Here is a 23,953-nt window from a genome sequence, read left to right as displayed (position 1 = left end):
TGACCATATCTATCAGATTGCTGAGTCTGGATCAGATCGGATCATTTTTGTAGCCAAAAGCAAGAAATCAATTTGCAGTATCGGGTATAAATGTAGAGTTGCGGTCTCCGCAGCAACTCACAACGTTTTGCTGCACTTAATGAACAACAGGCGATGGTCTGGCCCGAGACGCTTTGTTTACACTTGGCATTAAAACTGGAAAAACAAAGGTAAATAACCAAAAATTCTAGTATGAAGTACTCGGGTGTGGCAGAAAAAAAACTACAATCTTGATCTACAAATGAAGTTTTTTTACAGTGAAATATATACTTGACTTGTAGTGAAACGCAGCCCCGAAATTGTCATCATAAAAACTTCGTAATTAAGATGAATGCGTGAGGAGATGGGGCTGGAGCTGAGACCAAGCATGACTTCATGCTCAACCGCCTCCGAGTGGCATCCGCAGATAAAAAGCAACAAAATATAGTTGTATACAAGAAATGTTTAGCTGGCACCGAAATACGGACAGCTCACAAACACATGGACACATGCTTAACTTAACTAAAGTGGATACACACACATGCATCGCATATACATGCTCTATATTGGGTATATACATATGTACTACTCGTACTCGGTGTGCACTTCATAAACAATTGGCTGGCCTACATCATGTACTCGTACAACACACAACAAAAGATTTGAGGGGGGTGTGTGTGGAGTGGGAGAATTGGGGGGATGTCAGTCAGTGCCCCGCACGTTTCGATAATTTCGAATAATTTAATTAAGCCCAGACGAGGCGGCAGTACTGGGACTTTCACGATTCTCCCCGGAACTTCCAAAAGCCCTGAAAATGGCAAGATTTTCAAAAAAAAAATTAATTAAAGATCACTTTGATTTAGCACCCCTTTTGGGACTACGACCTTGTGTCCCGCTAAAAGTAGAAAACGAATAAACAAAAGCTTTGTGGGCGGAGCCAGATCGGCAAACGAATGAATCCAGCCAACGATTTAGGTAGTAGTCGTATATGGGGAGGGAGGGAAACTGAGACCTGGTCGCTCGACTCTCCACATATCGCCTAATCGATGGATTATTTAATTGTAATTGGTAATAAGAAATGCAAATTCAGCTCTCGGTACATGTGTAATGTGGTATGTGAGGACGGAAGCATGTAACAGATAACGAAACAGGAGGCTAGGATCTGAAACGGTAGACGAGCAGATGGAGGGTATGATCAAGATCCATGCACGCGTTGCTGTCGGTCTCATGGATAGTCGGGTAGAGTGGGGGTGGGGTGGGGAGAGATCGCGTCACGAGCTCGAGCATTAGGAGCAAAGACAATAAAAATAAGTTTCGCGTGCGGTTCAAGGTTCAGACGGAAGAAATTTACAGAGAAATGACAGTGTAGGGAGATGAGTCAGCGGAACTAATTCGAGCGGGAGTTGCTTGAGGTGTCATTGCAACTCGGTATGCCCACCCTTCCTTGATCGCACCGGTCCAAATAGGCTGAGTAATGGGTAACGATCCCTAAAATAAACGCTCTACTTCTGCTAGGTTACGTCATCTCGGCGCCACATGATCCTTAATAACGGCAACAATTAACGGGAATTCATTATAAACAGCTTATTCATTAAACTTTCCTACAAGCTCTCATGGCCGCTAAGAGGGTAGATATATATGTATAAAGGCTACTAAAGTAATAAATAATATATAAGAGTATATTCAGGAATAATGGTAATTACGTTACACAAATATAAATATATTCGAATGGTTTTCAGTTTAAATGCAAAAAATAGGGACGGATGGGTGCATCTTTAAAGTGCACAGCAATTGCTTGTGGGGTAATCCCAATCATAAGTTCGGTTGTCGATAGATTCGGAATTGCAGAAAGTTACATTGCTTGCGAAAGAGCAGAACAAAACAAACACGTGAACAATTGGATTGGTCAGCGTTACAGTACGGCTGGGAAGTTTACGGTCGAGGCATGGAATCTTTAATGTTGCTTCGACTTGCGTAAAATTTTGAATTCACATATAGCAGACGTTTACAGGTTATCACTCACATTACGATCAAATCCAACGATGAAAGCGCTTCCATGTGGTCGATGAGGGTGGCTGAAAACTTGTAAATATCAGTGTGTCAGAGTAGATAGGCGATACGCGCGAGTATTAGTTTTAGTTCCTTTCCTTCTAGCTGCACATTTCTTTATGATAAGCCAAACAAACCGAATCACACGAATTTAACTTTTAATCTTAATCCTAGGGTCAGTACAATAGTGGGGTTCCAAAGTATTATTCTAATATGAAGAAATGCATGGGCATAGCCATCATGATCGAGACACCGAATGACTTCATCAGCAACGCAAACAGTATTTCGGCACCGGTAAATGTCTTCTCCTTTAGCGTTACTGTTCGTATGCGGGCGGCGTAAGCGACGTAGCAATGACGAAAGTCACTGAAGAGGGAATAGTCAATTTCACACATATGTACATATGTATGTCACTGCACGCGTAGATAAAAGCCCATCGACCGTTTTTCACTGGTGTAGGCCGAGCAAGGCTTGTATGTGTGTGGACCCACGCCGGTACACGCTGCGGTAAATACAGTGATGCTCACATGTATGCAGACGCCACGCCGAAAGAAGATTTGGGGGCGAAGACGGCTAACACATACTGTAGTCGATCGGGACGCTGGGTATTTATATGTGTGGTAAGGTGACGAGACTGTAGCGGGTACGGCTTACGGCACTACGACCGGCGTTTCGTACGGTATTACGTACGGTCAAACCTATGGTTATTTTTTTAAGATAAAAAACGAACTTTAATTTTCTGTTGGCCGGCAGTTTGGGTACAATTTTCACTCACCCGATGGGTTCGGCCTTCGCTTAATAAACGTAGGAATGGTCGGCTGATCTTTTGACTAGATCTTAGCCACGATGGACACGCGGTATTTACGGTCGAGGTTAGAATTTTTCGTTTCACTGCACTACTTGAGTATTTTCCTCAGACGTCCGTCTGGGATCGCGAGTAAAATTGGAAAGAACATGCCCAAGCCACTCTCCTTCCGCTTGAGCCCTTGGTTCTCTCATTCCCCTTTTCAGGCGCCACTACAACACCCCCCTACCAAGATCACACTTGGCAGTGGTACAATGAAAAGAGTGATCCACGCCTGAAACCTCATTGTTTTATATCTTTAGCATGGAATTTCCCTAGGATTCGTCCTTGTAGGTCCTCGAGTTCGTAGTAACTATTACCAAGTCTTTTTCTCACCCGGGCTTTCACGAAAGTAGGTGCCAGCTTGGCATTAAAGCCTCTGCTAAAGTTACTTTGCTGGAAGTTTCTTTTATACACTTCCTGACCAACGACAAACGAGACGTCTCGACTACGCAAATTATATACTTTTTCGTTGCGACTATGCTGCTGTTGAGCTGAATGCATAGCTTTTTGCCGAATGATATTGAACGAATAGTCTCGCGAAAACTGTACTGCTCGATCCTCCAGCATTTCTAACTGTCTTAATAGCTGATAGCTAGAGCCATTGGTAACCATATGTTGACCAAACGCTATTCTGTATGGGGTCGAATTAATGGCGGTATGTGTGCTCGAAAGTAGTGCACAGGCAATATGGCTCAACTTTTCATCCCAATTGGATTGGTCTGGTTTTATATAGGCCTTTATCGCGGCAATGACCGAACGATTCACACGTTCTGACGCATTTGCTTGGGGTGCATGCACGGCTGTAAACATATGTTTGACACCGTAGTTTTGCAGCAAGCTCTGGAATACCTGTGACTTAAACTGGACTCCATTATCCGATACTACCGTCTCAAGTACGCCGAAGCAGTGAAACAACTCTTCCTCGATAAATCGGATGATCGAATCCGCTGTAAACTTCCTTACGGGTTTGAGAAATGGGAATTTGGCGAAATGAATCAGGACTATAAAGATTCCTATGTTCCCCGACTTACAACGCGGATACGGTCCCAAGAAATCTACATACAGTTTCTGAAAGAATCTGTTAGTTCCCTGAGTTTTTCCCATGGGAGGTCGTAAACAATAACTTGGATGTTTCGAACATTTGCATACCTCGCACTGATTAACATATGCCTTCACATCGGTGACCAAATTCGGCCAATAGTAGTATCGCCGTATTCGCTCCAGCGTTTTGTGGATACCACCGTGTGAGGAGAGAGGATGTTCGTGTGCTTGCCTCAGCACAACGGACGTTAGGCCGGATGGTACCCATAACTTCCAGCAGAGGTCATCGGATACTTTTTCTCCTACTGTATGTTCAGCACGACGATAAATGAAACCATCAATTACTTTGACCTCAGGCATTTTCGTCTGGTTGGCGGTTATTTTGGTTTTTAGATTCTCATACTCAACTGAGTGAAGCTGTGGTGAACTGAGATCTAGCAGACTGTCCATTTGGAGCTCGGACAGGTCTTCAGTATAGGCTCGGGACAGGGCGTCTGGCACTTTGTTGTTGACTCCTTTTCGGTGATGAATTTGGAAGTCAAAACCTTGTAATATTAACGACCATCTGGCGAGTCTAGAGCTCAAGTCCGCTTGACTCATAAGCCATTTTAACGAAGCATGATCGGTAATAATGACAAATTCATGCCCTTCGATGTAGGCGCGAAATTTTTTAACACACAGTACAGCTGCTAAACACTCTTTTTCTGTAACCGAGTAATTTCGTTGGCATTGATTTAGCTTTCTAGACATATATGTGATCGGAACCTCGTTACCTTCTACATCTTTTTGCATAAGTACTCCGACCACGCCAGTATGACTCGCATCGCAGTGAATAGCGAATGGAATCCGAAAATTTGGACTATGCAAAACGGGAGCACTGCAAAGTTTACTTTTCAGGTCTTCAAATGCAAGTTGGGCCTCATTCGTCCACTCAAACTTACGTTTCTGTTTCAACGTGTCCGACAATGGAGCGGCCAGACCGGCTTAATTTCGAATGAATTTATGATACCAGCCAGTTACTCCTAAAAACCTTCGTACCTGTTTGACTGAACGAGGTGTTGGGAATTCCCGAATGGCTGAAACTTTTTCTGGATCGGTTTTAATAGTTCCATCCCCAATGACATGGCCAAGGTATCTTACTTCCTTCAAACAAAATTTACTTTTTTCGACATTAATTGTTAACCGATATGCTAACTCTGATAACACACGCACATGGATTTCGAAAGTAAAAGATACAACGAGCAAATCATCTAGATAGACGAACACTTCATGTCGTAACTGAGAGGGTATAACTTTATCCATTAATTTACACATGGTTTGTGGAGCGTTGGTTAGTCCAAATGGAATCACTGTGTATTGATACAGGGGTCTCCCCGGGACGGTGAACGCGGTATTTTCGCGAGCGTCTGAAGTCAATGGGATCTGCCAATAGGCATTCTTCAGGTCGATGCTGGAAATTTATTCAGCTTTTGGTAGTCGGCTTAATATTCCATCGATCAAAGGCATAGGATATGCGCTCTTTACTGTGACTTCGTTGACCTTACGGCTATCGAGACATATTCTCACCTTTCCAGGTTTCCTAACGAGAACGACTGGTTACGACCATGGACTATCGGACTCCTCAATAACGCCAAGCGCTATCATTCTATCTACTTCCTAAAACATGACCTTTTCGACGGCAGGAGATACCGAATAGTGCCGCTGTTTAATTGGCTTTGCATCCCCTATATCGATATCGTGACTTATCCAGCTGGTTCGACCTAGACCTTCTTTGGCGAATGACGGGAACTTTTGGATAGCTTCTGACAACATGGCCTGTTGCGAATCCGTTAGGCTTATATGCATATGGTCATCCTTGGCTAAGGCAGCAACTTCGGGCTTGGCATTCTGGGTTACTACACCTGGAGGTAACAATTTAAATGCAGCCCAAAAGTCCATGCCAAGGTATAATTCTTGAGCGAGTGATGGTACTAAATACAATGTTATGGGTTTAGTTTCATTTCGAAACAGCACGGGAGTGGAGATCTTGCCTACAATTTTCTGCGCAGCTCCATCAGCAGTTCGCACAGATGCATTAACGGTTTTGACGGTCGCATGACTAACTTTCAACGCTAACTCCCCTCCTATACAACTGATTGTTGCTCCTGTATCCAAAAGACCAGTGACTGTTCTCCCCAATAGTTGGACCTTTGCATACGGTCTTATGTCCTGCGCATTCCGAACTACGGCGGATAACAAGACTTTTCGTTCTTGCTTTCGTGCTACATTATACGCACATCTACGCAACTTCATTCGTAGGGAGCGTTGGCTACCATTCTCTATCTCTGTCCTGGTTGGGAAGTCTGGTATTTGTGACATGGTCGGTTGAAGTGGTAGCGAGTTTGTTTTTGAACTCGTTACTCCGTATTGGTGGCTTTCGATACCATCTGTCTGCGTGCACTGATCAACGGTGCACGAGCTGCCAAGTTTTTTGGATTTCATTTTCTACAAGAGGGCTTGTAAGTGTCAGCTTTCCCACACCCATAACAAAAAACCCTCCGCTCTCCAGTACATTCTTGGTAACGGTGACCTAACTTCCCACAATTCCAACACTTAAGGGTCATGGCATCAATACTTGCATCATCTACACCATCAGCATCGTCATCCGTCTCACTGAACGTTTGATGCATCTCATTAATATGTCGTTTAGACGCAGCACGCTGCAAAATTGTCGTAGATTTGGACAAGTTCTGCAAGAATCGCTCGCGAGTACGAACTATATGACGTAGCTCTGCGATACTCTTGATGGGTACATACAAGATTTCGTGTTGAATTTCTGGAACTAAATTGGCTTTAAGAGCTTCTAACAGATAGGGCTCAGTCATTGGCTGTCCTAGTTTGTTGCCAATGCGACTATTGCTTCATAAAATAAATCAAACGGTTCATTTGGCTTCTGTTTCCGCTGCGTGATCGCTGAGCGGAAATCCAAGTCGGTACGTCCGTCTTTGAATTGAGTTTTGAGTGCTACGCACAGGTCGGACCATCGGATGAGGGGGACACTTTTGTGGTATCGCCAGAACCATTCACTGGCACTGCCCTCAAACAGGTTGCTCGCATATCTGGCTAACAGTTCAAAATTTCCATTTAAGGATTGGTTGGTCATGGCATTTACCCTATAAATGAAGTCGTCCACGCCAATGGAGGAATGACCTGAAAACCGTATTTTCCAATTTGAAATGATTTGGCTTATTCTATCAGCTCGTAGCTCTGAGACTGGCGGGGTCCCTCCTAGACTATATCTAGTTGGTGGCTCTCTGGCCGTCTGTCTTTCCGAACTACCCCCGAACAGTTGCTGAAACGTTTGTTGTTCTACTTCGTCGATGGTTTGTGTATTGATTGGTTGTGAACGAACACTTTCAATACTTTCACGGGACGCCGTTTGCTGAATCGATAATTTCTGCAAGCCAGTTTCTATGGTCTGCGCTAATATGTTGGTTTGAGCCTGCATTGCAGCTGCCAAAGCAACGGCAATAACCTGGTGTAGACCTGCATTGGTCGAAGCGGCATTTGCTTCCATTTGTACTTCCGAGTTAGTCTCACTAACAGTTGACCCGCTTGGGGCGTCTGCGTTGGGATCGGTTGCCCTACCCTTAGACCTAGTCTGGTGCATGGTTGTGCTGGGGTCTTGGCTTGCAGTCTGGACTGCGGCAATCTCCTCAGCTAAATTCAAAGCCGATGCATGCAAGCTATCGTGGCAGACAGGACAAATCTTTTTGGCTCCAGCTTTACGGTTAAAACAGACTCGGTGGAATTGGTGTCCACAGCTGGTGGTAATTAACTGGGCTAGGTAGTCAACTTCCTTGGCGCACGTGCTACAAATTATTCCCTGATTCTCTATTTGAGCGAAATTCTCGGGACTACGACTTAGGGGCATGATTATTGTACAAAATCTGTTACCCAACGATCTTTTATAGATAATAACGACACTAAATACGCACTAATTTATATATAAAGGCAAAGGAATAGAAATGACAAAATGTTTTTAAATAAAAGTATCATGATAAAAGATCACATAAGAGATAGACTGAATCTCGTTCGCTATCTAATCTCACTGTCTAAGAGACGAATTCGTGTAGAAAACAAAGATACTGAGTCGGATAGGTTCTTTCTACCGCGAGACAGGCGATAGCTTTGATTGGCGTTGATTTCTATCAACGGCTGAATCCTATCACAAAAACTGGACCAAGTAGGTCTTACTTTGCATCAACTGGACCAAGAGCTTATTCTAAAAGCTTCAGGATTTCGACAGTCGACGACGCTCTTTATAGTTGGGAGGGTGATAGAAAATAGAAAAAGCTGCAAATAAACTTCCTTGCGTATACTCTCAACTCCGCGAGATAGGTTATAGCTTGTCGCCATAAATTAACCCAATTTCAATCGACGGAGGGAATATCTACTTGCACTCGATCGATATACCGGCAGTGGTTAAGTCAGATGCAGCTGAAGTGGACTGGGCCAAGAGCTCGCTACACTATACCTTCACAACCGATATTGAGGAAGTTAGCAAGGTTGCCTGAACCAAGAAGGATAAGGAATTTCCAGTCGGGTGTAGTTGACTGTCTTTCGGACATTTACTGGGGCTGTGACATCTCGGGCCCCACGTTGGGCGCCAATTATTATTATTTTTCTTTTAAATTTATTATATATATATAAATATATATAGCTAATACTGTAACAGATAACGAAGCAGGAGGCTAGGATCTGAAACGGTAGACGAGCAGATGGAGGGTATGATCAAGATCCATGCACGCGTTGCTGCCGGTCTCATGGTTAGTCGGGTAGAGTGGGGGTGGGGTAGGGAGATATCGCGTCACGAGCTCGAGCATTAGGAGCAAAGACAATACAAATAAGTTTCGCGTGCGGTTCAAGGTTCAGACGGATGAAATTTACAGAGAAATGACAGTGTAGGGAGATGAGTCAGCGGAACTAATTCGAGCGGGAGTTGCTTGCGGTGTCATTGCAACTCGGTATGCCCACCCTTCCTTGATCGCACCGGTCCAAATAGGCTGAGTAATGGGTAACGATCCCTAAAATAAACGCTCTACTTCTGCTAGGTTACGTCATCTCGGCGCCACATGATCCTTAATAACGGCAACAATTAACGGGAATTCATTACAAACAGCTTATTCATTAAACTTTCCTACAAGCTCTCATGGCCGCTAAGAGGATAGATATATATGTATAAAGGCTACTAAAGTAATAAAGATAATATGTTCAAATAAGCAGCAATTAAGATTAATTATATATATAAAAATATCATGATGAAAGATCTTATTAGACTAGTGTCAACTAATTATAAAGAGTATATTCAGGAATAATGGTAATTACGTTACACAAATAGAAATATATTCGAATGGTTTTCAGTTTAAATGCAAAAAAAAGGGACGGATGGGTGCATCTTTAAAGTGCACAGCAATTGCTTGTGGGGTAATCCCAATCATAAGTTCGGTTGTCGATAGATTCGGAATTGCAGAAAGTTACATTGCTTGCGAAAGAGCAGAACAAAACAAACACGTGAACAATTGGATTGGTCAGCGTTACAGTACGGCTGGGAAGTTTACGGTCGAGGCATGGAATCTTTAATGTTGCATATAGCAGACGTTCACAGGTTATCACTCACATTACGATCAAATCCAACGATGAAAGCGCTTCCATGTGGTCGATGAGGGTGGCTGAAAACTTGTAAATATCAGTGTGTCAGAGTAGATAGGCGATACGCGCGAGTATTAGTTTTAGTTCCTTTCCTTCTAGCTGCACATTTCTTTATGATAAGCCAAACAAACCGAATCACACGAATTTAACTTTTAATCTTAATCCTAGGGTCAGTACAATAGTGGGGTTCCAAAGTATTATTCTAATATGAAGAAATGCATGGGCATAGCCATCATGATCGAGACACCGAATGACTTCATCAGCAACGCAAACAGTATTTCGGCACCGGTAAATGTCTTCTCCTTTAGCGTTACTGTTCGTATGCGGGCGGCGTAAGCGACGTAGCAATGACGAAAGTCACTGAAGAGGGAATAGTCAATTTCACACATATGTACATATGTATGTCACTGCACGCGTAGATAAAAGCCCATCGACCGTTTTTCACTGGTGTAGGCCGAGCAAGGCTTGTATGTGTGGGGACCCACGCCGGTACACGCTGCGGTAAATACAGTGATGCTCACATGTATGCAGACGCCACGCCGAAAGAAGATTTGGGGGCGAAGACGGCTAACACATACTGTAGTCGATCGGGACGCTGGGTATTTATATGTGTGGTAAGGTGACGAGACTGTAGCGGGTACGGCTTACGGCACTACGACCGGCGTTTCGTACGGTATTACGTACGGCCAAACCTATGGTTAGGTTTTTAGAAAAAAAACGAACTTTAATTTTCTGTTGGCCGGCAGTTGGGGTACAATTTTCACTCACCCGATGGGTTCTTTTGACTAGATCTTAGCCACGATGGACACGCGGTATTTACGGTCGAGGTTAGAATTTTTCCTTTCACTGCACTACTTGAGTATTTTCCTCAGACGTCCATCTGGGATCGCGAGTAAAATTGGAAAGAACATGCCCAAGCCACTCTCCTTCCGCTTGAGCCCTTGGTTCTCTCATTCCCCTTTTCTCACCACACCTTGACAATAGCCGCTGTTAACTTATGTCATTTTTTTCTTGCGCGTAACTGCCCAAAAGTTTCAAGGTGCCTGTCTAAGGGAAGGGGAAGCCGTGGGACGGTTATCCGATATTTTTGGTTGGACAGGCGCCACTACAAGCACTCGACGCCAAAAGTCCATGCATATGACTTGGATTACTCCCGAACCCGATTGGGTAAACATGGAACTGGACTCCGTTTACTGCTGTTGCACACTATTTGAGGGGATCGACTGACGGTCAGGCACGATTATTTCGTTTATTTCTTATTTATTTTCTTTATTGAAAGAAACAATAGACACTTGAGAAAACCTTCGGCGTTTCCTTTTAGGGCATCAAAAAAGTGATCGTGACCATTGCCAGCCCACATTCGAAAATCGTTTTTCAAAAACTGTCGTTCGTTCTGGCGATGATGTCACAGTTTGAGTGTATATATATAAAGTATATATATTCTTGATCAGCATCAATAGCCGAGTCGATTGAGCCCTGTCTGTCTGTCCGTCCGTCCGTCTGTCCGTCCCCTTCAGCGCCTAATGCTCAAAGACTATAGGAGCTAGAGCAACGATGGTTTGGATCCAGACTTCTGTGATATGTCACTGCTACAAGAATATTTCAAAACTTCGCCCCGCCCACTTCCTTCTATCAGATTGCTGAATCTGGTTTAGATCAGATAATTTTTTTAGCCAAAAGGAACAAATCAATTTGCAGTGGCTACGCAGCGCCCGACGTCACGCTCAGACTGATTTTCTGTAGAGGCGTCTGCCGGAGGAGAGCCATACTGACTTAGTATCGGGTATAACTGTAGAGTTGCGGTGTCCGCAGCAACTCACAACGTTCCCCCTCGTCTATGATTCTGCGTTTTTAGTTTAGTTTTTTTTTTAGTTTTGCCGCATGGTTTGCATAAATTTCCATTTGGATTTCCATTGCCATTAGCCATTGACTGCCTCGTTAGCTAGCCCCTTAGACCCATCAACTTTTGATTGATTTGATCCGATACGCTACGCTCCTCAGCTTAGCTAAAGATTAATTTATAAAACAAAAGATATACAAAAAGGGTAATAAAAGAGTAACGAACAAGATTAAGAACCATTAACCATAATATGTGCGTAAACAACACACACATTTTGAACCGAATCATATCAAATGCAAAAAAAAACAAAACGAAAACAGAAAACAGAAAACAGAAAACCAATTATATTCTACATTCTACAGCTGAAAATCTTGTACAGGCTGAAAATATTCTACATTCTACAGCTGAAAATACATTAATTATGTATAGTACATGTATAATACATACTACATAAAATAAATAAAATAAAAAACAAATTATTATTATTATTATTATTGTTATTATTATTAAAATTAATATAATTATACTACACACTATAAAATATTTTCTAACGTCTTATTTAATAATTTAATTTTTTGGTCCATTATTTGGAGAGCCATGAACACTACAGTTGTAGCATAATAACTGGGTTTCTGTTGAAATCTTCTTTAAACGATACTTTCATTATGTTTATAAAAATTGTTGATAAATGCTTGCCACGTTCCTCGAAGGTATTGCTGTTCATATTGTTAAAACATATTGGTTCGTTTCTAAATTCGAAATGTTTTTAACAGCGCGTAATAAGTTCATTATTTCATTTTTAATGATTTCTTTAACTTTGTCAGACATTAGGTAGTCGGGCAAGTTGTCTACCGACTTCGTAGCCTCAAAGATACTCTTGTAATTTTCTTTCCTGTATTCCTTGACATACATGTTTGACAACAACACATCCTCATGTATATCATTTTTTAGGATAACCTTTTTGAGGTGGGGCAGATCCCACAATATGGGGAATTTTCCCCTTACACTTTTGTACGGCATGAAATTTGCCAAGCAGTGGTCGGATCCAACTGCCAACAGTTGACTTGACAAGCCCCCACTCTCAACCTCCCTCAATACTAAATCGAGTCCTTCCTTGACCGCATTCCTGCCTAGTGCAGATGTTTTGGAAACGGTACAAATGTGGAAATACAAATAATGAATTTCATTCCCGTTAATTGGGATTGCAGCGACTGCAAGAATTTTCCATTTATGTACCGGTCCTTTTTTTGCATATTGGTACCACGGCATGTGATACTCATCCATGTAAATGGAAAATTCTGAGTCACTTAGTTTCTGTAAATTTATGGTCATGTTAATGCGTCCATTGGGCTGGCAAAAACCCTCTGGCTGAACCCTCCACGAGGGTGCCGGCTGGGCAATGGACACTGCATTATCCCGGGCGAGGATAATGCACTGTCGCTTGCCTTGCGCGGGGTAATGCAGTGTCTAGCTAAGGCTATGGTCCATCGTCTTCCCGATCTAAAGTCGGGAGAACTGAACCAAGGCCATGGCTAGAGGTGCCTGGCGGCCAGGCATAAAACGCTAGGGGGTGGTCCCCCCGAAAAACATTAACCAGTATGGACCTTCGGGCCAAATATGGAGGTAGATAAGGAGCAAACACGGGTTGGGATGTCAACCCAAACGTCGGTGGAAAGCGTGACTGCTACCACCGGCGGGCACGGGGAGGAGCAATCCTCTCTGCGTGTCCCCAGCGGTCACACCTCGGGCATGGCGGGAGCAGGTCATGTCAGTTGTCATACTACTGCCACAAAAACGACGCGTTGCAGGGTGAGCCGCGCGGGTGCCGTTGTCGATGCAGACTCGGACCTGGAGAGCGTGCTATCCCTTAGCAAGACCGAAGAGGAAAGCCTTCTCCGCTCGCCGGAACCAGGTACCAGCTCCCTGCGTAGGGAAGGGCCGAAGCGTTCCAGGGAGGGGATTAAGGCAAAAGCTCAGTATAAGGCGGCCCTCAAGTTACTGAGCCGGCTCCAGGGCAAGGCGGATATCTCCCAAGAGGAGAAGTCCAAGCTAGCCTGGGCTGAGCAACGGGTACAGGAGGGCCGCGAATACTACGCGCAGCTGCCGCAGATGAAGGCAACAAACGGTGGAATCGCCAACAAGGTGGAGGAGATGTTGGCCACCAAGAGGCAACGCTCGATCGAGAGTGCTGCCAAAGACACTCCGGCGAGCAAGCGGCAACGCGGGCCCAAGGTGGCCACCCCCCAGCCGAAGACGAGGAAGCCGAGGCAGAAGGCCATGAGCGAGGTGTCCAAGAGGCATCTCATTGTGGCCTTGATCGATCGCAGCGATGAGAACGGGAAGATGACGGCGGCGCAGTGGAAGTTAGTCCACGCGCAGCTCGTCGAGGCACTGTTCTCGCGAATGGAGGAGGACCCTAGCGCTCCCATGCCCACGTTCGATGGAGCGGGATGGCTGAACGGGGTCAAAATCCTCAAGTGCAATGACGACCCAACGCGGCAGTGGCTGGTGCAGAAGGTGCCCCTACTGGAAGCTCTGTGGGAGGGGGCCAAGCTGGAGGTGGTAGACAGGGAGCTGATCCCGTCCATACCAAAGGCGAAGGTGCTCTTCCCCATTGCTGCTGAGGGGGAGCGAGCACTGAAGCTGCTGCAGAGGCAAAATCCGGACGTGCCAACTGCTGATTGGAAGGTTCTGCATGCCGGTAGCCTACTACCCAACGAGGGGGGCTAGCACGTGATCCTCCAGATCAGCAAGGTGGCGGAGGACATCCTGTATCCCAAGTTCGGGAAGATGGCGTGGGGCGTAGGTAGCGTATACCTACGGCTGAAAAAGCGCCACCCCGAGGATAAAGATGCGCACACCCTCCAGGCAGGCGAGGTCGAGAAGGACCTAGGTCTGGAGACCATAGTGGAGGCCGCCCAGGGTCTTGCGCTGGACGACTCGGAGGAGGAGGAAGACGGTGACGGTGACCTGACAATCATAGTCAACCCGTCGTGCGAGGTTGAGTTAGCCACCCATGACACTAAGGGTGCTGCAACTCAATCTCCATAAAAGCAAGGTAGCGTCGGCGGAGCTCCTCATTGCCATGGAGCAAGGGCCCGCCGACATAGCTTTAGTCCAGGAGCCGTGGATTGCGTCAGGCAACTCTGTGGCCGGACTAAAGTCCTCAAATTACAGCCTTCTCTACTCAACATCGGTAAGCAGGAACAGAACCGCCGTACTCGTACGGAAGGGAATCCATGCTCATCTTATGTCTCATTACAGCACGGATGACCTGACGGTGGTGATGCTGGAGAGCGAGGAAAAGCGCCTAATGGCAGCTTCCTGCTACATGGCACACGACAGGCCCGCCCCGCCGGAAGAACTTAGGAGTCTGGTGACAGAAGCCGGCTCCAAAAATCTCCAATGTCTCATCGGTGCAGACGCCAACGCCCATCACAATGTGTGACACCAACGATAGAGGTGAGTCACTCCTAGACTTTATCTTATCCACTAACTTAGATGTAGCAAACGTGGGGGAGGAACACACCTTCGTGGGTCCCACCTCGTCAAACGTGCTAGACCTAACTCTTGTCACGGGAAAGAGTACCTTGGTATCTGACTGGAGAGTCCTCGAAAGACCATCCTTCTCAGACCATAAGTACATTCAGTTCAAGTGCGAATTCAAACACTCTTCGAAGATAACAGTCTATAGAAACCCCCGAAACACAAACTGGGTAAAGTTTAAAAAGACTGTTACTTCGAAGCTCGCGAATCCGGGCTCAGTGAAATCCGCGGAGGGTATAGAGAAGTCCCTAAAGACCCTATCCAACGAGTTACTGAACGCCTACCATGCATCGTGCAAACCCTCGAGAACGAAGAGGAGGTCCAAGCCACTCTGGTGGAACCGAGATCTCTCTCTCCAAAGGAACAACCTCAAGGAATTCTTCAAGATCGCCAAACAAGCGAACGAAGAGATTGTCAATGAGGAATATAAAATCCTACTTAGGAGCTACAAGAAGGAAATCCGTAAGGCACAAAGGAACTCGTGGAGAAACTTCTGCTCCAACATTGAGAAAGTGCCCGAAACCGCTAGGCTCCGGAAGCTGCTCTCAAAGCAGCCCACAGTATCAGAGCCAACTAAAACTAGACAACGGACAGTGGACAGAGGACAGAGGGCAGTAAAGAAGACCTAACAGCACTAATGGAGGCGCACTTCCCTGGATGCACCGAGGTCACTGACGCCAAGGAGCATCAGGACCTAGCAACTGAGGAACAGCACCCCCCAATAGGTCTGTTAACCACTAAGAGAATCCACTGGGCCATAGACTCCTTCGCGGCCATAAAAGCACCAGGACTGGACGGGATATTCCCAGCCTGAAATCTGAACCAGATCGTATAATTATTATAGCCAGAATCAAGAAAACAATTTCATTCTTTCTCGCTCTGTCTCTCTCTAACACACAGGTTTCATGGTCGGTTTTGCCAATTGCAAAATATGAGTTCAAGGATCTCAGAACCCATAAGAGCTAGAGCAACCAAATTTGGTATCCACACTACTGTGATATCGGACCTTGACCGTTTTGTGTCAAAATTTCGCCACACCCACTTCAGCCCCCGCAAAGGACGAAAATCTGTGGCATCCACAAATCTCAGAGACTATTAAGGCTAGAGTAACCAAATTTGGTATCCGCACTTCTGTTAGATCTTACTATAAAACGTATATCTCAGAATTTCGCCCAACCCCCTTCCGCCCCCACAAAGGACGAAAATCTGTTGCGTCCACAATATTGCACATTCGAGAAAACTAAAAACGCAGAATCATAGATAACGACCATATCTATCAGATTGCTGAATCTGGTTTAGATCAGATCATTTTTATAGCCAAAAGGAACAAATCAATTTTCAGTGGCTACGCAGCGCCCGACACGCTCAGACTGATTTTCTGTAGAGGCGTCTGCCGGAGGAGAGCCATACTGACTTAGTATCGGGTATAACTGTAGAGTTGCGGTGTCCGCAGCAACTCACAACGTTCCCCCTCGTCTATGATTCTGCGTTTTTAGTTTAGTTTTTTTTTAGTTTTGCCGCATGGTTTGCATAAATTTCCATTTGGATTTCCATTGCCATTGCCATTGACTGCCTCGTTAGCTACCCCCTTAGACCCATCAACTTTTGATTGATTTGATCCGATACGCTACGCTCCTCAGCTTAGCTAAAGATTAATTTATAAAACAAAAGATATACAAAAGGGTAATAAAAGAGTAACGAACAAGATTAAGAACCATTAACCATAATATGTGCGTAAACAACACACACATTTTGAACCGAATCATATCAAATGCAAAAAAAAAAACAAAACGAAAACAGAAAACAGAAAACCAATTATATTCTACATTCTACAGCTGAAAATCTTGTACAGGCTGAAAATATTCTACATTCTACAGCTGAAAATACATTAATTATGTATAGTACATGTATAATACATACTACATAAAATAAATAAAATAAAAAACAAATTATTATTATTATTATTATTGTTATTATTATTAAAATTAATATAATTATACTACACACTACAAAATATTTTCTAACGTCTTATTTAATAATTTAATTTTTTGGTCCATTATTTGGAGAGCCATGAACACTACAGTTGTAGCATAATATACTGGGTTTCTGTTGAAATCTTCTTTAAACGATACTTTCATTATGTTTATAAAAATTGTTGATAAATGCTTGCCACGTTCCTCGAAGGTGTTGCTGTTCATATTGTTAAAACATATTGGTTCGTTTCTAAATTCGAAATGTTTTTCAACAGCGCGTAATAAGTTCATTATTTCATTTTTAATGATTTCTTTAACTTTATCAGACATTAGGTAGTCGGGCAAGTTGTCTACCGACTTCGTAGCCTCAAAGATACTCTTGTAATTTTCTTTCCTGTATTCCTTGACATACATATTTGACAACAACACATCCTCATGTATATCATTTTGTAGGATAACCTTTTTGAGGTGGGGCAGATCCCACAATATGGGGAATTTTCCCCTTACACTTTTGCACGGCATGAAATTTGCCAAGCAGTGGTCGGATCCTGACTTGACAAGCCCCCACTCTCAACCTCCCTCAATACTAAATCGAGTCCTTCCTTGACCGCATTCCTGCCTAGTGCAGATGTTTTGGAAACGGGACAAATGTGGAAATACAAATAATGAATTTCATTCCCGTTAATTGGGATTGCAGCGACTGCAAGAATTTTTCATTTATGTACCGGTCCTTTTTTTGCATATTGGTACCACGGCATGTGATACTCATCCATGTAAATGGTAGGGTCTGAGTCGCTTAGTTTCTGTAAATTTACAGTCATGTTAATGCGTCCATTGGGCTGGCAAAAACCCTCTGGCTGAACCCTCCACGAGGGTGCCGGCTGGGCAATGGACACTGCATTATCCCGGGCGAGGATAATGCACTGTCGCTTGCCTTGCCCGGGGTAATGCAGTGTCTAGCTAAGGCTATGGTCCATCGTCTTCCCGATCTAAAGTCGGGGGAACTGAACCAAGGCCATGGCTAGAGGTGCCTGGCGGCCAGGCATAAAACGCTAGGGGGTGGTCCCCCCGAAAAACATTAAACAGTATGGACCTTCGGGCCAAATATGGAGGTAGATAAGGAGCAAACACGGGTTGGGATGTCAACCCAAACGTCGGTGGAAAGCGTGACTGCTACCACCGGCGGGCACGGGGAGGAGCAATCCTCTCTGCGTGTCGCCAGCGGTCACACCTCGGGCATGGCGGGAGCAGGTCATGTCAGTTGTCATACTACTGCCACAAAAACGACGCGTTGCAGGGTGAGCCGCGCGGGTGCCGTTGTCGATGCAGACTCGGACCTGGAGAGCGTGCTATCCCTTAGCAAGACCGAAGAGGAAAGACTTCTCCGCTCGCCGGAACCAGGTACCAGCTCCCTGCGTAGGGAAGGGCCGAAGCGTTCCAGGGAGGGGATTAAGGCAAAAGCTCAGTATAAGGCGGCCCTCAAGTTACTGAGCCGGCTCCAGGGCAAGGCGGATATCTCCCAAGAGGAGAAGTCCAAGCTAGCCTGGGCTGAGCAACGGGTACAGGAGGGCCGCGAATACTACGCGCAGCTGCCGCAGATGAAGGCAACAAACGGTGGATTCGCCAACAAGGTGGAGGAGATGTTGGCCACCAAGAGGCAACGCTCGATCGAGAGTGCTGCCAAAGACACTCCGGCGAGCAAGCGGCAACGCGGGCCCAAGGTGGCCACCCCCCAGCCGAAGACGAGGAAGCCGAGGCAGAAGGCCATGAGCGAGGTGTCCAAGAGGCATCTCATTGTGGCCTTGATCGATCGCAGCGATGAGAACGGGAAGATGACGGCGGCGCAGTGGAAGTTAGTCCACGCGCAGCTCGTCGAGGCACTGTTCTCGCGAATGGAGGAGGACCCTAGCGCTCCCATGCCCACGTTCAAGTGCAATGACGACCCAACGCGGCAGTGGCTGGTGCAGAAGGTGCCCCTACTGGAAGCTCTGTGGGAGGGGGTCAAGCTGGAGGTGGTAGACAGGGAGCTGATCCCGTCCATACCAAAGGCGAAGGTGCTCTTCCCCATTGCTGCTGAGGGGGAGCGAGCACTGAAGCTGCTGCAGAGGCAAAATCCGGACGTGCCAACTGCTGATTGGAAGGTTCTGCATGCCGGTAGCCCACTACCCAACGAGGGGGGCTAGCACGTGATCCTCCAGATCAGCAAGGTGGCGGAGGACATCCTGTATCCCAAGTTCGGGAAGATGGCGTGGGGCGTAGGTAGCGTATACCTACGGCTGAAAAAGCGCCACCCCGAGGATAAAGATGCGCACACCCTCCAGGCAGGCGAGGTCGAGAAGGACCTAGGTCTGGAGACCATAGTGGAGGCCGCCCAGGGTCTTGCGCTGGACGACTCGGAGGAGGAGGAAGACGGTGACGGTGACCTGACAATCATAGTCAACCCGTCGTGCGAGGTTGAGTTAGCCACCCATGACACTAAGGGTGCTGCAACTCAATCTCCATAAAAGCAAGGTAGCGTCGGCGGAGCCCCTCATTGCCATGGAGCAAGGGCCCGCCGACATAGCTTTAGTCCAGAAGCCGTGGATTGCGTCAGGCAACTCTGTGGCCGGACTAAAGTCCTCAAATTACAGCCTTCTCTACTCAACATCGGTAAGCAGGAACAGAACCGCCGTACTCGTACGGAAGGGAATCCATGCTCATCTTATGTCTTATTACAGCACGGATGACCTGACGGTGGTGATGCTGGATAGCGAGGAAAAGCGCCTAATGGCAGCTTCCTGCTACATGGCACACGACAGGCCCGCCCCGCCGGAAGAACTTAGGAGTCTGGTGACAGAAGCCGGCTCTTAAAATCTCCAACTCCTCATCGGTGCAGACGCCAACGCCCATCACAATGTGTGGGGAAGCCCTGACACCAACGATAGAGGTGAGTCACTCCTAGACTTTATCTTATCCACTAACTTAGATGTAGCAAACGTGGGGGAGGAACACACCTTCGTGGGTCCCACCTCGACAAACGTGCTAGACCTAACTCTTGTCACGGGAAAGAGTACCTTGGTATCTGACTGGAGAGTCCTCGAAAGACCATCCTTCTCAGACCATAAGTACATTCAGTTCAAGTGCGAATTCAAACACTCTTCGAAGATAACAGTCTATAGAAACCCCCGAAACACAAACTGGGTAAAGTTTAAAAAGACTGTTACTTCGAAGCTCGCGAATCCGGGCTCAGTGAAATCCGCGGAGGATATAGAGAAGTCCCTAAAGACCCTATCCAACGAGTTACTGAACGCCTACCATGCATCGTGCAAACCCTCGAGAACGAAGAGGAGGTCCAAGCCACTCTGGTGGAACCGAGATCTCTCTCTCTCCAAAGGAACAACCTCAAGGAATTCTTCAAGATCGCCAAACAAGCGAACGAAGAGATTGTCAATGAGGAATATAAAATCCTACTTAGGAGCTACAAGAAGGAAATCCGTAAGGCACAAAGGAACTCGTGGAGAAACTTCTGCTCCAACATTGAGAAAGTGCCCGAAACCGCTAGGCTCCGGAAGCTGCTCTCAAAGCAGCCCACAGTAACAGAGCCAACTAAAACTAGACAACGGACAGTGGACAGAGGACAGAGGGCAGTAAAGAAGCCCTAACAGCACTAATGGATGCGCACTTCCCTGGATGCACCGAGGTCACTGACGCCAAGGAGCATCAGGACCTAGCAACTGAGGAACAGCACCCCCCAATAGGTCTGTTAACCACTAAGAGAATCCACTGGGCCATAGACTCCTTCGCGGCCATAAAAGCACCAGGACTGGACGGGATATTCCCAGCCATGATGCAGTTGACCAAAGAGGTTATTACCCCATGGCTCTTCTCAGTATACTCAGCATGCCTAAGTACAGGCTATATCCCCATCCAATGGAGAACCTCGAGGGTTGTCTTCCTCCCTAAGGCAGGAAAGTGCAGCCACGTGAGTCCCAAGGATTACAGACCGATAAGCCTTACCTCCTTTCTACTAAAAACACTAGAAAAGCTGTTTGATTTACACATCAGGAATGAGGTAGGCGGACTGATGTCAATAAACCAACACGCCTACACCAAGGGGAAATCAGTGGAGACGGCACTACACTCGCTAGTAGCCACCATCGAGAGCGCCCTTCACAACAAAAAGTATGCTTTGGGGGCATTTGTGGACATCTCAGGAGCATTCAACAACGTGGCAACAACCGCAATAACAAGTCGCCTAGAAGCGAATAACATACACCCTGCAATCAACGTCTGGATCAAAAACCTCCTAAGTTGTAGACGGGTGCAATCGGAGTGGGGCACCGCTTCCATGGTAAAGGGGCACACAGAGGCACACCTCAGGCACAGTCCTATCGCCACTACTGTGGAATTTGGTGGTCGACGACCTCATTAAGAGATTTGAAAGGAAGGCCCCAAAAATAACAGCCTATGTAGATGACATAAGCATACTTATTACGGGTGTATGTCCATCGACCCTCAGCTCCATAATGGAACGTACACTCAGGGAGATACGTGAGTGGGCGGAAGAGGTAGGACTCAGTATCAACGCGGACAAGACGGACCTCATCCTCTTTACAAAGAGGTACAAGGTACCGATATGGACCCCCCCGAAAATTGACCAAACTAGGCTGACTCCAAAATCACAGGTGAAATACCTAGGCACAGTACTGGACAGCAAGCTGGCATGGAGGCCCAATGCAGTGGAAAGGGTGAAGAAGGCTACCATTGCGCTTTATGCATCCAAGAAGATGCTCAGCAGCACATGGGGCCTGTCACCTGCTCTAGTGCACTGGATCTACATCTCGGTGGTGCGACCAACTCTGCTGTATGGAGCCTTAGTGTGGTGGCAGGCTATTGAAAAGAAGACATACCATAAGCTTATGGAAAAGACTCAGCGACAGGCTCTGCTCTGTATTACAGGGGCGCTGAGGTCAACAAAAGCACTCGAAACTATACTCGGAATCGACCCCCTGGACATTCACGCTCGCCTGATTGCGGGAAAGGCAGCACAACGCCTTATAGCAGCAGGAAACCTATCCATACAAGGATACGGGCACAGTTCAATTGGCAGGGACATGACCAGATCAACTGATTACATGACCCCCCAAACTTGCCTTGACGTCAAAACAACCACATCTTTGGGACCTGAAGACTGGAAAATTGGAAGGGACCAAACTGAGCACCTCAACATATACACAGACGGCTCCAAGATGGAAGGAGGAGTAGGAGCGGACCTATACTGTACAGACCCAGAGATAAGGCTGTCGTATAAGCTACCGGACCAATGCAGCATATTCCAGGCAGAAGTTTTTGCCATCGGGAAGGCAGCGGAGGTCGCTCTCCTAACAGAACGAGCACACGATGCGGTCAACCTATTCGTCGACAGCCAAGCGGCGATAAGATCCATGCAGTCGTCCGCGGTCAGTTCCAGAAGTGTCTTGGCGAGCAGGGAGGCATTAGACATCCTAAGCACGACAAAGACAGACACCAGGGTTCCCAGCCACCAGGGCATTGAAGGAAACGAAGCGGCGGACGTACTAGCTAAGGAAGGCGTCGGGCTGGAGAATAGGAGAACCGAGAACGTGCCTGTCTCCCTCAGAACGCTGCAAGGCGATCTAGAGAAGCAGGCTAGAGCACAGACTGATAGCAGGTGGAGGCGTACCACCACCTGCAGAACCTCGAAGATAATGTGCAAGGAGCGCAACGAGAAACTTAGCCACTACCTACTGCACCTACCACGAAAGGACTGTAGATTGCTAGTGGAGATACTAACAGGTCACTGTCTGGCTGCTGCACATGCAGCAAAGCTAGGCATCACCAACAGAGACAGTTGTAGGAAATGTGAGGAACCTGGGGCTATCGAAACCCTGGAACATCTCATCTGCAACTGTCCGGCTCTCTCAAGGGCAAGGAGGAGATACCTGGGCGCCCCAGTGTTGGTATCACTGGAAGATGCCTCCAAAAGGACGCCACAGGAACTGCTGGCCTATGCTAAAAACACCTCGATTCTCGGGGACTTTTTAAAACCACATTAACACTCCCGCGACGGTTCATACACACCCCCATCCGGATAACTAAGGGCCATATTGGCCTATGCGTGGCCCCGCTGAGGGCCGTCCGGGTTAACCTAACCTAACCTAATGCGTCCATTTATTATGTTTCCTTGCATTTTCAGTTCTTCCGATGCGTCCGTTACCAGATTTTCGGGGGCCTGTACCTTTGTGCAATTCATTGCTCGCTTGAAGGCGACCAATATCGTTGACCAGATCATCGTTACCGACGATACCTGGAGGAAGAAAAGTCTGATTCACCTGCTCCAATGTAATTGCCACAATCTACTCACCTTCAGTGTCGTCGTCGTCAACATCCATAGGCAATGTACTAACCAGCCGGTCCAGCGGTCCACACGGCAGATGTTCCTCTGCCTCTTTGTCCTGATACGGCTCGAACAGATTGAGTTCATTTATGTCCTCATCGAAACACGACAATTGCGACGGCTCGAACATATCTTCCTCTATGTCCTGATACGGCTCGAACAGATTGAGTTCCTTTATGTCCTCATCGAAACACGACAATTTATGCATTTCTGAATCTATCTTTTTATCCATCTTGGCGCGGTTCTTGGGTTACTCTTATTAACTTATTTCACTCTTTTCTCTATTTTTGTCGATCGTCGAATAACTCGCCTCAGACTTATCGCAGTATAATATCGCATAAAACCTATCGCAGTATAATATCGCAGTATAATATCGCATAAAACTAATTGCAGTATAATATCTCGATCGGTTAGGGTTAATATATGTTGCCTTACAATTATTTTATTTTTATTTTTATACATGTTGAAATCAGGAAACTAGACGCGGAATTATGTGATATTTATCGGTCCGTATCGTATAGCAACAAAATATCTGCAAACGTTCTTCCTTCTTG

General features: G+C 46.2%; 1 protein-coding gene across 1 annotated transcript; it reads left to right on the top strand.

Annotated features, from left to right (window-relative positions):
- Window positions 1-13,672: 13,672 nt before the first annotated feature.
- On the top strand, window positions 13,673-19,303 carry LOC117192093. The gene is made up of 2 exons (XM_033396793.1): window positions 13,673-13,994; window positions 18,967-19,303. The coding sequence occupies exons 1-2, from the start codon at window positions 13,764-13,766 to the stop codon at window positions 19,186-19,188; spliced, it is 453 nt and encodes a 150-aa protein (XP_033252684.1). The 5' UTR covers window positions 13,673-13,763; the 3' UTR covers window positions 19,189-19,303.
- Window positions 19,304-23,953: the final 4,650 nt, after the last annotated feature.

This window comes from Drosophila miranda (genome assembly GCF_003369915.1).
Source record: "Drosophila miranda strain MSH22 chromosome Y unlocalized genomic scaffold, D.miranda_PacBio2.1 Contig_Y1_pilon, whole genome shotgun sequence".
Lineage (NCBI taxonomy): Eukaryota > Metazoa > Arthropoda > Insecta > Diptera > Drosophilidae > Drosophila > Drosophila miranda.
This window is presented reverse-complemented; position numbering and strand designations above follow the sequence as displayed.

What these genes read in the sequence shown, in the direction of transcription:
- LOC117192093 (XM_033396793.1), top strand. Translation starts at nt 13,764, where the DNA reads ATGAGCGAGGTGTCCAAGAGGCATCTCATTGTGGCCTTGATCGATCGC. An exon ending in ACCCAACGCGGCAGTGGCTG is followed by an intron (nt 13,995 to 18,966) that starts GTGCAGAAGGTG and finishes CGGCAGTGGCTG; the next exon opens with GTGCAGAAGGTGCCCCTACT.